Source organism: Oncorhynchus tshawytscha, linkage group LG01, assembly GCF_018296145.1.
Source record: "Oncorhynchus tshawytscha isolate Ot180627B linkage group LG01, Otsh_v2.0, whole genome shotgun sequence".
Classification (NCBI taxonomy): Eukaryota; Metazoa; Chordata; class Actinopteri; order Salmoniformes; family Salmonidae; genus Oncorhynchus; species Oncorhynchus tshawytscha.
In genome coordinates, this window is record NC_056429.1 from 24,610,059 (window position 1) to 24,626,473 (window position 16,415).

Sequence of the window (16,415 nt, forward strand, 5' to 3'; positions counted from 1 at the left end):
CCTCAACCCAATTGAGAAGGTTTGGGATGAGTTGGACCGCAGAATCAAGGAAAAGGAGCCAACAAGTTCTCAGCATACGTGGGAAAACCTTCAAGACTGGTGGAAAAGCATTCCTCATGAAGCTGGTTGAGTGTGCAAAGCTGTTATCAAGGCAAAGGGTGGCTACTTTGAATAATTTAAAATCTATAATATATTTGGATTTGTTCAACTCTTTTTTGGTTACTACATGATTCCATATGTGTTATTTCATAGTTTTGATGTCTTCACTATTACTCTACAATGTAGAAAATAGCCAAAATAAAGAAATGAGTTGGTGTGTCCAAACTTTTTTACTGTACATTCTGTTCACAGCATCAACAAAACTCTCTCTATACTCTTAAGTGTGTTCAGGTGTGTTGACCATGACCACTAATGAGCCACACCTGATCTTAATAAGTGCTTGTTTCCTTTGAAATAGGGTCTTTTGAATAGACTAAAATTAACAGCTTTGTATGAGTTTAAAAAAACATGGCATGCTAACTGCATCCTGGTGGCACAGTGGACTAATTCCATGAATAGAAAACAGAGGATTATAGGTTTGAATCTCACTGGCGCTGTGCCACAATAAAAAAAAGAAATGTGTTTGCATGACTAATGCCTCATGAATGTCCTATCTGTGCTTGGAGTTCAAAACAGTAAAACTACCTATAATTTACGTTCTCAGAACGTTAATAAAACTTTCAGGTAACCATAGTAAAATGTTCTCAGATCCTCTCTGCAACCTAAAAATGTACTTTTCCAGAAGAGACAATATTTTCATCTCCATTCTCAGAATGTTTAAAAAACGTTGCATTTTACGGGTGAAGAAACGTATGGCTTCGTTGCCAGGACCAAGAACTTTCGTTGCCATAATTTCCAAGCAACCAAATGTGCTAGCTGGGTTGTTTTAAAGCAGTGTCTGTTGTGACAGCCAATGTCTGCTTCGGATCCCTACACACCGATCACTGTTTCATGATCCACAAAGATCTAACAATTGAGAGCTTTCTTCTTATCTTACATGAGGAAAAGAGAACAATTTTAATACATTCCTGCTACTTCAGTCTCACATGCTATTTTCAGCTACATACTGTACTTGAAACATACGTATTATTTTTCATAGGTCTAAGCAGTGAGGATACATTCTCCCCAGTTATTCGACTTTGTTCAAACAACAATCAAAATGCAACTGGTGAACTTTTGCACTGTACGTCAGCAGTGCACTTCCCATATCTTCCCTGTCTTATTGATTTAGCAAACATATTGCACTCCTACACACACACACACACAGACAGATGTACACTCAGTACACGCCCTGACAGTGTACTTCAGACTGAGGACCCCTGTCTCTCTGGTACCCAGTTTTGCTGTCCATCTTCCTCCTCTTCCTCTCCCAGTCCCGGCCCTAACAGCGGTCATCCTCGTCGGTGTCACACAGGAGCTCGCAGGCGGCCACAGAGCTGGCCTGACCCAGGCGTTTATGGAAGTGTCCGTTGGGGACCTGCCAGTTGTGTCTGAGCTGGGGGGCAGAGCTGATGGTGTTGGCCCGACCCAGACTGGTTGCAATGGCCACCTCGAAGGTCAGAGTCTCCTCCAGGCCTGAGGAGTCTGGGCTGTGGAACTCCTCGTGCAGGGGCAGGTATGGCTCCGAGATGTACCGGTGAGGGGAGGGATGTGGGTGACTGACCCCTAACCCTGGGTCACTCACCCCTACTACCACCCCCACCCCCGATCCTCCTCCTGCCACCTGGGCTGGCCTCTCCCCTTCCTCCCTCCACAAGGGCTCCTCCGTCTCTCCAGGGGCCTCCTGGGTCTGGGCTCTGCCCTCGCTGACAGCAGAGGGGGAGGGGTGGGCTCGGCATATCAGGGGGGAGTAGGAGATGTGGGGGCGTGGCCGCGATGGCGTCTGGGGGAGCTGCCGACGGCCACTGGGTGTGCTGGACTCAGAGTTAGACAGGCCTGGGCTGCCTGAAGTGTTGCCCTGCAGAGATAAGAGATTTCACACATAAACCAGGCTTTAATGGTAGTAGGGGCGGTTATTGACAGTTAAAGCCAGGAATTAAATAATAACAGTGTCAGGGCCGTTAAAAGAACACCCACCTGTCTATGGTGGACATGTGCGTGTCCCTCGCTGGGGGAGCGGGACTGCTTGCGTTCCTGTGATGGGTCCTGGCCCCGCTCCTCAGAGTTGCAGCGGGACACGTCGGGAGACAGCAGGTGGCGCCGCTCTTTGGAGCGCCCCCGCTCTTGATCCACTGGTTCCCTGAGGTTGGACCTGATGCCTGAGAGGCAAGGAGAGAGAGGGGAGCTATGAAGAGGGTCACATACATTTTAGTAAACACACAGCTTTCATCAGGGGGCTTCTAAAACTGAGAACCACCAGTGTTCTTCAATAGTTCTTCAAATGGAACAGGACCAGTGAATAGACCCTAAGCAATGGCATAGTGAACACATTCCTGCAACTGTGTATAAGGTACCTCTGATGCTCCTCTGTCGTGGTCTATACAGACGGTCAGAACTGACCCTCTCCAGAGAGTACTCCTCCTGCCACAGCCCATTTACGCACTGATCACCAATAGTGGAGAAGGAGCGTTTCATCAATTTGCTGCTGTCTGTCCCAACCTACACACACAGATAAACACACACACACACACGCACGCACGCACGCACGCACGCACGCACGCACGCACGCACGCACACACACACACACACACACACACACACACACACACACACACACACACACACACACACACACGCATATGCAATTGGTTGAGAGGATGTGGGAGGGTAGGAAGTGTGTGGAGTTCTAGTTCTGAGCAGAAGACTTTCTCCCATTCACCACACACATTCCATGTTTAATACATGGTATTTACATAGCGCTTTTCAAGGACCCAAAGTCACTTCCAAGCCATAATACCTTGAACTAAAAAGACACCGTTTTGGAAAACCTGGCATACTGACATTTTTGCCACACAATGATTAGAAACCATCAAAGTATGCCACCCACACTGTCAACAACCATTGAAGGTAACAGTTGAAATCATATGTATCTACTATAGCAACCTAGTAACACCCAATCCTCCACTTCATGGCAGATTGGCTGACTGACTGCTGTATCTATGTCCCTGCACTGCCCCAGTGTTCATCAATCCCTCTGAAGCCGCCACAGAGGCTGTCTGCCTGGGTCCTGTTCTTTCCCCATGGGTAGAGGAGGGGAGGTGAGGGGCTGTACAGTAACAGGTACCTGTGTGTCTACAGCCAGCTGAGGCATAGACGAGGCTCGGATAGAGACTGCCCACCCGGGCACCTTGAGTGGGGCATCCTGCCTGTTAGTAGGGCAAAGGATGCGGTTAAACTCTTTGCGCTCCGGAACCTATATAGTTAGAGAAAGAGGAAGGGGAGAGAAACACAGCAGAGTTCTAATGTGTGAAAACAGACAGAGTTTGCAGCAATGACGTCAGGGGACCAGCAGAGGACTACTGTACCAACACGCCACAAGCAGATGTAGTATGCTGACTGACATACTGTAGAGTGGAGCTATCAATATCGAATAGCCGTACACCCTCTTAACTCAGAGTAAAAGCACTGGCTGAGCACAGTGACAGCCAAAGCACTGTGTGTTGGCAGTGTAATGTATTCATTTTTCACTATTCATTGTGAACCTGTGTGAGTGGTGCCTGTCTGGATTCCTCAGATGTACTGTGGGTTGGAGTACCACTGTCAATGAGGGGCTGACAACCAGGCGGGGCAGAGAGGAGGGGCTGAGGGGAGGAAGGGGGCGGAGTCAACATGCGCAAAAAGGGGTTAAAGCTGGCGCTTGAATAACTGAAAGTCATGAAGCGGAGGAAAGAACCAGTCACATGCATGCAGGCTTAGGAAACCAAAATGCCTCACTCATCACCAAAGAGTTGAGAGGAGCTGAGAAACCATAACCAAAAGAGGTGAGTAGTATCCTCCAACAGAACTCTGTACAGCTGCTCAAAGAACAGAGAGGTGTGTGGGAGAGCCATATGTCATACAGCTCTGTATGATGAGAACGGTGCCAAATACCGGCACAGTACAGTTAAACCACAAAACCATGAGAGGAGTGCTGAGTCTGACACTGAACCACTAGAGACAAGCTGCCGTCTCCATCTCTGTTCCATTGACACACTTACAGAAAGGCACACACTTTCATGTAGTCAGAGTCACACTCTCCATAGTGCCAAAGCTCAGCGGAATCCCGACAATTTTGCAAAGTAAGCATAATATGCATGGTCCATCAAAGCCTATGGCGAAGAAATTATGATACCATTTCATAGAAATGGGTGCGCAGTCATAATGCCTAAAACAAGGAACAACACTGTGTGGAGTATACAGCATGGTAAGACATTGCCATGGTGAAGTTGGGAATGACACAGAAGGGGGCAAGGCAGCTGTATCAGCTACTACAATCCAGTACTGCTAGATAGAACTGGCATTGATTGTGTAGAGGTCATTAGAGCGTGTATTGATAAAAATATAGGTGTGTGTTTGAATGGCTTTGAGTGTAACGTGAGAGTGTGTATGACGGGGCCTCCCGAGTTGGACAGCGGTCTAAGTCACTGCATCGCAGTGCTTGAGGTGTCGATACAGACCTGGGTTTGATTCCAGGCTGTGTCGCAGCCGGCCGCGACCGGGAGACCCATGAGGCGGCACAGGGGAGGGTTTGGCTGGCTGGGATGTCCTTGTCCAATCGCGCTCTAGCGACACCTTTTGGCGGGCCGGTCGCATGAACGCTGACGTCAGTCGCGAGTTGTACAGTGTTTCCTCCGACACGTTGGTGCGGCCGGCTTCTGGGTTAAGCAAGCAGTGTGTCGAGAAGCAGTGTGGCTTGGCAGGGTCGTGTTTCAGAGGACGCATGGCTCTCGACCTTCGCCTCTCCCTTGTCTGTACTGGAGTTGCAGCGATAGGACAAGACTGTAACTACCATTTGGGGCAAAAAAGGACTAAAAGGGTGCCTGAATCACAGATGAGAAACGAATCTGTGCTGGGTCTAATAGTTATGATGACAGTCTGATCGTACCGTGCACGCTTGGAAAAATTGTTATTCGACTGTCCCCATAGGAGAACCCTTTAAAGAACCCTTTTCGGTTCCAGGTCAAACCCTTTCCACTGTGGGTTCTACATGGACCCAAAGGAGTTCTACCTGGAACCAAAAACGGTGATATCCAAAGAACCCTTTTGGAACCCTTTTTTTCTAAGAATAAGAGTGTAGGGATCAGCAACAGTGCTTTATACAATGTTGTTTCAGACAAGAGTTTGATGATGAAGCAGAATACACTGGCACCATACATAAAACCTCTCGACACAAATCACACCCCACTAGCGTCCGAATACTGCATACTGATTGGGCTGGGACAGCGACAACTAATTGACTGGACAGTGACACAGTGATGGATGGGGGATTGGATGAGTCAGAGTGAGTCCAGCCAGACGCTGCCTCTCCTGGGACAAACAGTCTCAATTCCCCCCTCCCATTCTCTCTGGATCACAACCACATCCTACCAGACTATAACCCAACCCCATAATATCTCACTGGATCCATCAAAAGTCTAACTACTAATGCATTAAGTGTCTGATACTAAAAACACAATCATTTCCCCATTAAGTGAGTAACATACTAATACATGCTTTTACACTGTGTACATGTGGAATTAACTTTAAAGGCATAGTTCACCAAAATGACAAAATAAAATATTGGTTTACTTACCATGTAAGCAATCTACACACATCATGTCCACATCATCTGAAAGTATCTCAAATTGATTCCGAAAAATGCAAAAATCAGTCCCATGACTTGAATGTGATTTGTGCACCAAATGCAAAAATGTTAGCATTTGGAAACAGTGCGAGCCACTGCCAGGGAAACTATACCAAAGCATAGGTTGCTGCCGTACCTTGTACACTGAACAAAAATATTACTGCAACATGTAACAATTTCAAAGATTTTACTGACTAACAGTTCATATAAGGAAATCAGTCAATTGAAATAAATGAATTATGCCCTGATCTATGGATTTCACATGACTGGGAACACACATGTGCATCTGTTGGTCACAGATACCTTAAAAAAGGTAGGAGCGTGGATCACAAAACCAGTCAGTATCTGGTGTGACCCCCATTTGCTTCATGCAGCACAACACATCTCATTCGCATAGAGTTGATCAGGCTGTTGATTGTGGCCTGTGGAATGTTGTCCCACTCCTCTTCAATGGCTGTGCAAAGTTGCTTGATATTTTGGTGGGAACTGGAACACGCTGTTATACATGTCGATCCAGAGCATCCCAAACATGCTCAATGGGTGACACGTCTGGTGAGTATGCAGGCCATGGAAGAACTGGGATATTTTCAGCTTTCAGGAATTGTGTACAGATCCTTGTGACATGGGGCTGTGCATTATCATACCGGAACAATGAGGTGATGGCGGCAGATGAACGGCATGACAATGGGCTTCAGGATCTTGTCACGGTATCTCTGTGCATTCAAATTGCTATAGATAAAAAGCAATTGTGTTTGTTGTCCATAGCTTATACCTGCCCATACCATAACCCCACCATGGGGCACTCAAATCACGTTGACATCAGCAGACCGCTCGCACACAACGCCATACAAGTGGTCTGCGGTTGTGAGGCTGGTTGGACGTACTGCCAAATTCTCTAAAATGACATTGGAGGTATAGAAATTAACATTCAATTCTATGGCAACAGCTCTGGTGGACATTCCTGCAGTTAGAATGCCAATTGCATGCTCCCTCAAAACTTTACACATCTGTGGCATTGTATTATGTGACAAAACTGCACATTTTAGAGTGGCCATTTATTGTCCCCAGCACAAGGTGCACCTGTGTAATGATCATGCTGTTTAATCTGCTCCTTGATATGCCACATCTATCAGGTGGATGGATTATCTTGGCAAAGGAGAAATGCTCACTAACAGGGGTGTAAAGAAATTTGTGCACAACAATTGAGAGAAATAAGCTTTTTGTGTGTATGGAAAATTCTTAATTTCAGCTCATGAAACATGAGACCAACACTTGACATGTTGCGTTTTATATTTTTGTTCAACATACATACATTGATTTACTTAGCAATGTGTAATTTAGAAATTTTGGTGAACTATCCCTTTGATTTGATTTGCTTTGATTAGGGCGTTGAGTGAGTGTGTTTCTGGGGGTGTTACAGTACCTGAGACCTATTCCTTACCAGAGTGTGGAGCTGGTGGTGGTGGTGGTGATAGTGGTGGTAGTCCTCCTCTCTGTCCTCTAGGTCCTGGGACATGGGCTGCATGAACATCTCCTGGGGGGAGATGGGACTCAAGGCCACAAACCCTCCTCTGGTCCTGATGGAATGGATAAGAAGACAGACATTCAGAGAGGGATAGGGGACACCTAGTCAGTTGCACAACTGAATGCATTCAACCTAAATGTGTCTTCCGCATTTAACCCAACCCCTCAGAATCAGAGAGGTGCAGTGGGCTGCCTTAATTGACGGCGTACGTCATCGGCGCTCAGCATGCCTATCTAGGATGAACACACACATCTATTAACATACCCGTACCCACACGCACACACAGGCTCGGGGACTTTAGGAGTCAAAAAGCATATTTACAGGGCAGATCCAGCGCTGTGGGTCAGAAAGGGGAGGGCTTTGGCACTGCAGAGGATGTCCTGAGGCAGAGAGGACGCGTCCATACGCTGGAACATGGGAGCGTGTTTCTATAGGGGATGAGGATGAAATAGGTCCAGTATGAGAGTATGCAAACTACTGTTCAGAGGCCATAGTTTCATACTGTACATAGAGGTAGATATACCTGCTCCTCCAACTGTTGCCTGAGCTTCTTGGCTTTGCTCTGCTTGTAGTAGTCCATGATCATCATAGCTGCATAGATCTTCCCAATGGTCATATGATTGGCTGGAAGAATGGCATAATGTCACTCATTTGGAATTCTTTGAAAAGCAAAACTACTATAGCAAATAGTTCAACTACATTGACTAATGCCAGAGGTACTATACATTCTGACTGTCACCTTTGTGGATGGGGACGAGCAGGTCTAGCGTCTTCTGAGAAAGGTGTGGCCAGATGATACTGATCTCCTTCTGTAGGTCTGAATCCATCTGCCCCCTGTCCTCCCCTCCTGGAACCACCACAACAACAACAGGAGATAAAGCATGCAGCAGGTGCTCATGGGGGCAGTTGGTCAACAGTGTGTAGAGAAAGTTGAGAAGAACAACAAGTTCAGAGAGTTGTTCATGTTCAGCTATTTTCACATGCTAGCCTGACCTCTGGCTATCTTGACCTCCAGGGCAGTTCGGATCAGGGCCATGAGGGTGGAGGTGAAGTGAACAGACATCTCCTCATCCACGGGCATGTTCATCAGCACCAGCCTCTGAGGGTGTCCATGGAAGGGAAAGAGGGGGGAGCAAAGCAGGAAATATTACTCACTAACCAGGAGACAACATGTTGCCAACAAGAGAAGCTCAGTTAACCATCTATGCCTTACAGTAATATACAAGTCTCAACTACTTGGTCTTTTTTCACTGTTCAAGCTAAACTTACAATCGAAGGATTATAAATGCATGTTTTAATAACACAATTCTCTAATAAGTATGACATTGTAACAACAGCCAAGAGACTCACAACACAGTGTGCACAAAGAGGTTAGGTTCATTCCCATTGTACAGTCCATGCACACATATGACAAGACAATGATAATGAGAAAAAAAGGCAAAGAGGGCAAGGGCAGAAGGCACATGCGTAGAGATAGAGGAAGTAATCAAGCAGCAGTGATTGAGAAAGGTTGTTTGGCATTCTGACACTGTACAATGTGGCTCTATGAAATACATGTTAGCTTTTTGCACCCGTTTCAAAACCGAAGCATTCTTACTGACACTGAAAACCAGTTATTCCACAAACAGCTCTTAAACACACAAAACCTTACTCAGTTAGTTCTCTGCCAAGATGCAAATCAATACAAAAAAGAAAACGCCAAAGCACAATGCTAATTTATTTTTACTCTACGTATTGTCATCTGCCGATCAAAAAACACCATTGTGGATTCTCTTACAATTCCACAAGCGACACGTTACGGTACGATATAGACAACAGTCATTTTCCACACTTCATTAGAATTGGCTATACAACACAGAGGGAAAGGTTTTACTTTGCCATCTCCATTGACCAAATGTAGAACCGTTGCCCAGTTGTCTTTGGTCTACCTTATAAGCCACTTTGGAGGGACATTTCTTTCCGAGGCCAAGAGGTGGCGACATATCAGTCAGCATCTCGTACATGTCAGTGTAATGAATACGCCCGCTGGGGAGGAGGCAGGGAGCAGGGCAGATGACGAGGAGGACGAGGAGGAGGAGGAAGGGCAGGGAAGGTATTACCAAGGAATGGAGGAAGAAAAGAATATGAAAAAAAGGAAGAGATCAGAAAGAGGGTTATTCAATGGCATTACACAGAGAGGATCAAATCAGGTTGTGGTATTTCTATGCAGACTTGGCATAGAAAAGAGAGAGAAGAAGAAATCTAAAATCAAAGACCAAAGGAATGACAGCAGGGTCCTCTGTGGATCTGGCAGATACTTACCTGGTATCCTAAACCTGCAGCGTTACTGCTGACAATTGTCAGGGAGGGACTTACAGTAGGCCCCACTATAACCCTTCTCATGATTCTATTATAACCACTCAACTAAATCAGAGGTACCAGATCCAACCAGCTACAGAGTGTCACGACTCAGCACACTGGTTTTGTGTAGTTGTTTGTTACACTATATGTTCCAATAGTTCATTGCTCTGCATCTACAGCATGAAGTGCATAATGATATTGTCTGTATGCTAGAGGAGGAGCCGTCTCTTTGTATCCTGAAGCCATAACCCAGTCATTCTTTGGCCTGGGGCAGAACAGGGTGGTCCCCCTTCAGCAGTGCAAGCAGGCCTTAGAGGGGTAGTGAAAATTGTTGGAGAGGAATGGAAGGGGGCATACGAAGGGTCCCAACAGGTAGGAGGGGGTTAAGGGATCAAGGGATAGTGGGGAAGTGATGGGGTAGTGGTGGGGGAGCCAAACCTTGCAGGCCACGGTGTAGGGGCAGTTCTTTCCAAAGCCCAGGGGAGGTGAAATAGTGCGTACTACTGTGTACATCTCCTTATAGTGAATCCTTCCACTGGAAAGAACATATATTTCTGTAGTTAACAATAAACACAGAGATTCAGCTTTGCTGGAGTTTACTAGAGCTGGATTGCCACCATTGTCCTAACAAGAACCCGGAGAGCAGAGCATCAGGACATATCGGACAACAATTAGGCAAATATGCAATACTATTCATATTGTGAAATGGTTAAGGCCATATGGTGGTATTTGTAAGTAGTTGGGTGAAACATTAGAATAACATTAAAATAGTAAATAATTCCTACACATGCTGTATAACATATGTGCTGTGCTGCTACTTTGTATGTGTTAGTATGTGTTGTTGGGCCTCTGACTTACCAAGCAGCTCGGTCGTATTCACCCCAGATACGAACAAACTCATCCAGATGATGAGGCCCCAAGATGGAAGAATCCCGGGTGAGGTACTCAAAGTTGTCCATGATCACAGCCACAAACAGATTCAGCATCTGAACAGTGATTAGAGGAGGTCATAGACAAGGAACTACAATAGGTGTACATGAAAGGGAATATGTATGCATGTAAGTGTCTCCTTCAACTTCTTCCTCTCATTTCTGGTAAGAGACGGTCTCCTAGAGTAGGACTCATAGAGTAGGACAGTAGGACTCTTAGAGTAGGACTCTTACCAGAAATGAGCTGAAGAAGATGAAGGAAACAAAGTAGAAGTAGGCAAACTCAGTTCCACAGCGCTCCTCATGGTCTGACGTTAGAGCTAAGGGGTCTGGCTCACACTTCTGCCCCCCTAAACATGACAGCATGATCTCCTGCCACGACTCCCCCGTGGCACTCCTGCAGGCAGACAGCAGTGTGTTGTTCAGAGACTGAGCCTTAGTTAGCCACTGTGTGACACATGCAGGATATCCTACTGTACCTGAATAGCAACATCAGAGCACCAAAGAAGGTCTTGAAGTTGTTGTGTTGGTTGATGTGAGTCTCCTCATCCAGTCTGATGTTTCCAAAAACCTTGAGGAATATTCAAATCAAATTGTATGGGTCGTGTACACATACGCCATGCCTATGTTTATAGCTCCAACAGTGCAGTAATACCTAACAATACAAAATAATACACAAATTCCAAATACAGTATATATCAGAAATATCAGAACGAGCCATGTCAGAGTCGTTAACAAAAATATAAACGCAACATGTAAAGTGTTGGTCCCATGTTTCATGAGCTGAGATAAAAGATTCCAGACTTTTTACATATGCACAAATTTGTTTACATCCCTGTTAGTGAGCATTTCTCCTTTGCCAAGATAATCCATCCACTTGACAGGTGTGGCATATCAAGAATCTGATTAAACAGCATGATCATTACACAGGTGCACCTCGCTCTGGGGCCAATAAAAGGCCACTCTAAAATGTGCAGTTTTGTCACAAAAACACAATGCCACAGATGTCTAATGTTTTGAGGGAATGTACAATTGGCATGCTGACTGCAGGAATGTCCACCAGAGCTTTTGCCAGAGAATTGAATGTTAATTTCTCTACCATAAGCCACCTCCAAAGTTGTTTTAGAGAATTTGTTAGTATGTCTAACCGGGCTCACAACCACAGACCACTTGTAACCACGCCAGCCCAGGAACTCCACATGCGGCTTCTTCACTTGCGGGATTGTCTGAGACCAGCCACCCGGACAGCTGATGAAACTGAGGATTTCTGTCTGCAAAAAGCCCTGATTGGCTAGGTTTAGCTCCCCAGTTGGTGGGCCTGGCTCTCAAGTGGGTGGGCCTATGCAAAAATCCATAGATTAGGACCTAATGAATTTATTTCAATTGACCGATTTTGTTATATGAACTGTAACTCATTAAAATTGTTGAAATTGTTGCATGTTGCGTTAATATTTTTGTTCAGTATATAATGGTGTGTATAGACAGTATGGACAGTATATGAATAGAGACGATTCATGAGATATGTCTTGTGCTATATGCAGAACCGACACATTCACACCATGCAATGACGAACCAAGAAAGTGGCAGAATAGATCAAGCGTGTGAGCAACACCTTACCTGCATTCCGATGATTGCATATATGAAGAAGAGCATGGCAATGAGCAGACAGACGTAGGGGAGAGCCTGAAAGAGAAACCCTATGTCATGATAAAATAACAGTACCAGACGTTACACACACACACACCTGGCTTCAGTCTTAAGTGTCTCTTTCCAGTGTTGTACTGTAATGTGAGTGGAGCTGACCTTAAAGGACTGGACAAAGGTCCAGAGCAGGATGCGGATGGTGTAACCCTGCCTCAACAGCTTGATCAGTCGAGCAGCTCGGAACAGCTTCAGGAAACCCATGTTGAAGGTCTCAATTGACTAAAGGGAGATGAGAGAGACACTCGCACTATATATGACATTTATTTACAGTACACTGCATAGAAATGGCAACGTAATCAGCCATTGACTGATATTCAGTCATGCTTTTTTACCTGCAGGTCCACCACTATTTCTGTGATGCTGCCCAAAACCGTGATGAAGTCAAATATATTCCAAGTGTCTCGAAAGTAGTTCTGGAAAAGAGAGGAAAACATCCATACTTCAGTCAGTAGATGTTAGTAGCATTGCATACACTATCAGATCATGATGTTATGGGCAGTACAGATGTAGGATCTTCATTTGAGCCAGTTTGCTACAGGAGGAAAATAGAAACAGGAAATGTGAATTATTATGTGGATTATAATTAATGGGCATTTTTGTAGGGGTTGATACATTTTTCGTTAGGGAAAATCAAGTCTGAAATTACAATCTTTAGAAGCCTTTTTAAAACTCAAATACACTACAAGTTTAAATTTCCTGCCATGCAGGAAAAGTCTCAGCAAGAAACTTCTCAAATTAAGATCCTACATCTGTAAGTTTAAACTGTTTCCTCACCAGAAAGCCAAATGCCATGATCTTGAGGACACACTCCACAGAGAAGAGCACAGTGAAGGCTGTGTTCAGGTGTTTCAGCACAGCCTCGTACACTGGTGGGGCTGAATAATACTACCACCACATAGGAGAGCGAAAGAGAGAGACACCATTAAACACAATTGGAATTACTCCAAATTACTGGGATGCACAGATAACCCCAAATGACACAATGAACCCAAACACACACCATCTTGCTCAACCACCATACAACTATAGAACTATAGCCACAGGTTAATGGCAGATTCCCTCTGATACATAAATAGTGAAACATTGAGCAGAGCTGAGGCTAAAAGGGGTAATTCATCTGAGTTGTACAGGCAGAGTTAATGAGGGCATGTTAAATACTAGCAGGTGGATATAGATCAATATTTAATAAAGGCTGAGTCATCCTCTGCTCTGTCTGATGGCTCTCTCCCTCTGTCTGACCGAAGGCTTTTTCTCGGAATAAATGAAATGCTCATGGGATGGGAAAAAACCCAGACCGTTAGCTAGAGCCCAGCACAGGGTAGAGGGACATGCATCTTACAACCCAATCAGCTACAGCAGAGGTGTCAAATACATTTTGCCACGATGGCCAAATTCGGTCTTCAACGAGGCCCGGAGGGGCGCACTGAAAATTGGTTATATTTCCTCGGCGTCAAAATCTGCAAAAGCTGGTCCTCTAGATAATTTGCTAAATATAGTCCCCCCCCCCCTTGCAGGCCAGATGTTTGACACCCCTGAGGTACAGCAACAGGCTCCATAATACCTTCTGCACCACAGGGACCGCTATTAGGCTTTATAAATGGGATTAGTTCAGCATATGGGTCAGGTTGTACATTAGAGATAATGAACAAGGTGTAAATGAATGTACTGTTTGTATATGATCATTATCCACACCTTCATCATCAGGACAATGGTGTTGAGTGCAATCATGGCCAGCACGGTGTACTCAAAGGAGGGGGAGACCACAAAGTGCCAGAGGCGGTACTGGAACGTCTGTCTGTTCTGAGGCATGTAGCGGGTCAGGGGTTTGGCACTTATGGCAAAGTCAATGCAAGCCCTCTGTAAGGGGAAACACACAAGAAGGAAAGTTGAAGAACAGTTTGTTGTGCAGGAAATAGCCTGGGATTAAGTACAGTATGTAGCAGCTAGCTCTGGGAAAGTCCTTATATTTGATCCTTGAAGTAGACACATTGCTATGTGGACTGCTGGGAACATTCTGGTCAGTGTCGGCTGAGAAATAACTGGTGGGAGAGACTTTGTGTCTGGAGGGGAACTCTCACTATTCCTGTATATTTACCTAGTGTTTTCCATGAGTCAGTGTGGTCCTCTACGTAATCACCTGTCAAGACCGAGCAAGTTAAGTCTAAATGCACAGACGGCGTCATTTTGATGCGTTTGCTACATTCTACCAGCAAACCAGATTACTAACACTTACACTGAGCTGGTGTGTTCTATGGTATCACTGGAAATTCTACATTTCAAATTGAATGTCTGTTACATTTCATTTGGTTGAGGATTCTGTGTAAAGTGTGTGTGTGTGTGTGCGCGCGTGCGTGCGTGCGTGCGCGCATGCTTGTGTGTGTTGACTCAATCACCTCATTCTTCTCCAAGCTGCACTCCTCCATCATCTTGTCTCCCTGCTCCTGGAAGGTGATGATGATGAGAGCCACAAATATGTTGACGAAAAAAAAGGGGAAGACCACAAAGTAGATGACATAGAAGATGGACATCTCCATCCTGTTGCCCTGGCTGGGTCCTCTGTCCTCCTCTGTCACATCCACAGAGTGCTGCAGGACCCTGGACAGACACACAGATCACACTGTGCTCAGCACTGGACACCCACACTGACATTCTGAAGTATATTTCAGTCTAGCCTAAGTACAGTTATGACATAGTGAGTAGTGTGTATGGAGAGTGAGACTTACTGTGGCCAGCCTTCCCCAGTGGAGACGGTGAACAGAGTGAGTAGGGCCCAGACTATATTGTCATAGTGAAAGTCATGTCTCCTCCACTCCCTCCTCTTCACCTCCTGCTTGTCTTTCTCATAGTTGATGTAGAAGCCCCTGATCGGACGAGTCAGACACACAGTGTACAATGGACATTCAGTGGACAAAGAAACTAGAAAACATGACAATACTGTAGGTCTCCAATAGGTCTCCATCCACTTCAACTATGTTAGTGTTCTATAAGGCCCTATGCAGGCAGCTCAGCAGACACCTACTGGCAGTCCTTCTCTGTGTCTTTGGATCCGTCAGTGCAGTAGAAGAACTTCCCCTTGAACAGCTGCACAGCGATGACAGCGAAAATGAACATGAAGAGCTTGTAGACGATGAGGATGTTGAAGACGTTCTTCAGAGAGGTCACCACACAGTCAAACACTGCCTACACACATACAGAGGACGAAGGATGAGGGAGGGCAATTAACAACAAAAAAAGTCAGACATATGCTAAAACTGTAGGGGTTTATCTTTCGTACAGTTACTGATGTAGGATCTTAATTTGATCAACCTGTTGCAGGAGGACATTTAAAACATGTAGTTTATTTGAGATTTGAAAAGGCTTCTGAAGTTTGTAATTTACACTGTGAAATGTCAGACTTGATTTTCTCTAATGAAGAATTTAGCAACCACTACAAAAAATGTAATTCATTGTAATACACATAATAATGAACATTTCCTGTTGCTGCAGGATTATTTTCCTGCTGTAGCAAACTGGCTCAAATTAAGATCTTACATCGATAGTGTCTGATTTGTTGAGGGTGACTTCTAACTCAAGTGGTATAAATAGCATACAATTGTCCAAAATGATCCCAAACTGTTGTTGTGACATGACTGACTGGAAGAGGATTGTATTATTCTGTAGATCTTTATTTCACTTTACAGTCCCAGGATAATCAGGTTTATTGATTGCAGTTGTTCTGGTAGCACCTGGTACACTCACAAAGTTATCAGTCTGACTCCTTTCCTCCAGGTTTGACAGAGACACTCTTCCCCACAGCAGAAATTGGATGTGTGATGTTTGGGAAATCAATTTGTGACTAAATGTTTTCATGATCAAACGCTCAGGTTTATCACCTAATCTTCTCTCTGACTGATTCTCTGCTTCATGGAAACCCTCTTGTGGAAACAGGTGTGACTAAATGGATATAAAGTCATCACCACCTGTTTAACAGTGGCTTCTGCCCTCACCTGATACCATCATACCACACATAAACATTACCTCACCTTTGAACACCTTGATATATCTCGTATGTAGTCTATCCCTCAGACTGTTGACTAGAGGAGGCACGGTTAACATGGGAAGTCATCTCTGAGAAAAG

At 45.1% G+C, this 16,415-nt stretch overlaps 1 protein-coding gene across 1 annotated transcript in view; it reads right to left on the bottom strand.

Moving 5' to 3' along the window:
- Positions 1–601: 601 nt before the first annotated feature.
- LOC112260280 (voltage-dependent R-type calcium channel subunit alpha-1E) overlaps positions 602–16,415 on the bottom strand; it is a 92,669-nt gene continuing 76,855 nt past the window's right edge. The window contains exons 22-42 of the mRNA XM_042327877.1: positions 15,318–15,478; positions 15,022–15,159; positions 14,692–14,893; positions 13,991–14,155; positions 13,073–13,183; positions 12,631–12,711; positions 12,398–12,517; positions 12,212–12,277; positions 11,074–11,165; positions 10,829–10,991; positions 10,524–10,651; positions 9,254–9,350; positions 8,319–8,424; positions 8,065–8,172; positions 7,849–7,949; positions 7,647–7,753; positions 7,242–7,377; positions 3,263–3,391; positions 2,493–2,637; positions 2,116–2,297; positions 602–1,996 (exon numbers count right to left, since the gene is read on the bottom strand). Of these exons, the coding sequence (XP_042183811.1) occupies positions 1,421–1,996; positions 2,116–2,297; positions 2,493–2,637; positions 3,263–3,391; positions 7,242–7,377; positions 7,647–7,753; positions 7,849–7,949; positions 8,065–8,172; positions 8,319–8,424; positions 9,254–9,350; positions 10,524–10,651; positions 10,829–10,991; positions 11,074–11,165; positions 12,212–12,277; positions 12,398–12,517; positions 12,631–12,711; positions 13,073–13,183; positions 13,991–14,155; positions 14,692–14,893; positions 15,022–15,159; positions 15,318–15,478 (3,114 nt within the window). The 3' untranslated portion in view covers positions 602–1,420. The remainder of the gene's footprint in view (positions 1,997–2,115; positions 2,298–2,492; positions 2,638–3,262; positions 3,392–7,241; positions 7,378–7,646; positions 7,754–7,848; positions 7,950–8,064; positions 8,173–8,318; positions 8,425–9,253; positions 9,351–10,523; positions 10,652–10,828; positions 10,992–11,073; positions 11,166–12,211; positions 12,278–12,397; positions 12,518–12,630; positions 12,712–13,072; positions 13,184–13,990; positions 14,156–14,691; positions 14,894–15,021; positions 15,160–15,317; positions 15,479–16,415) is intronic.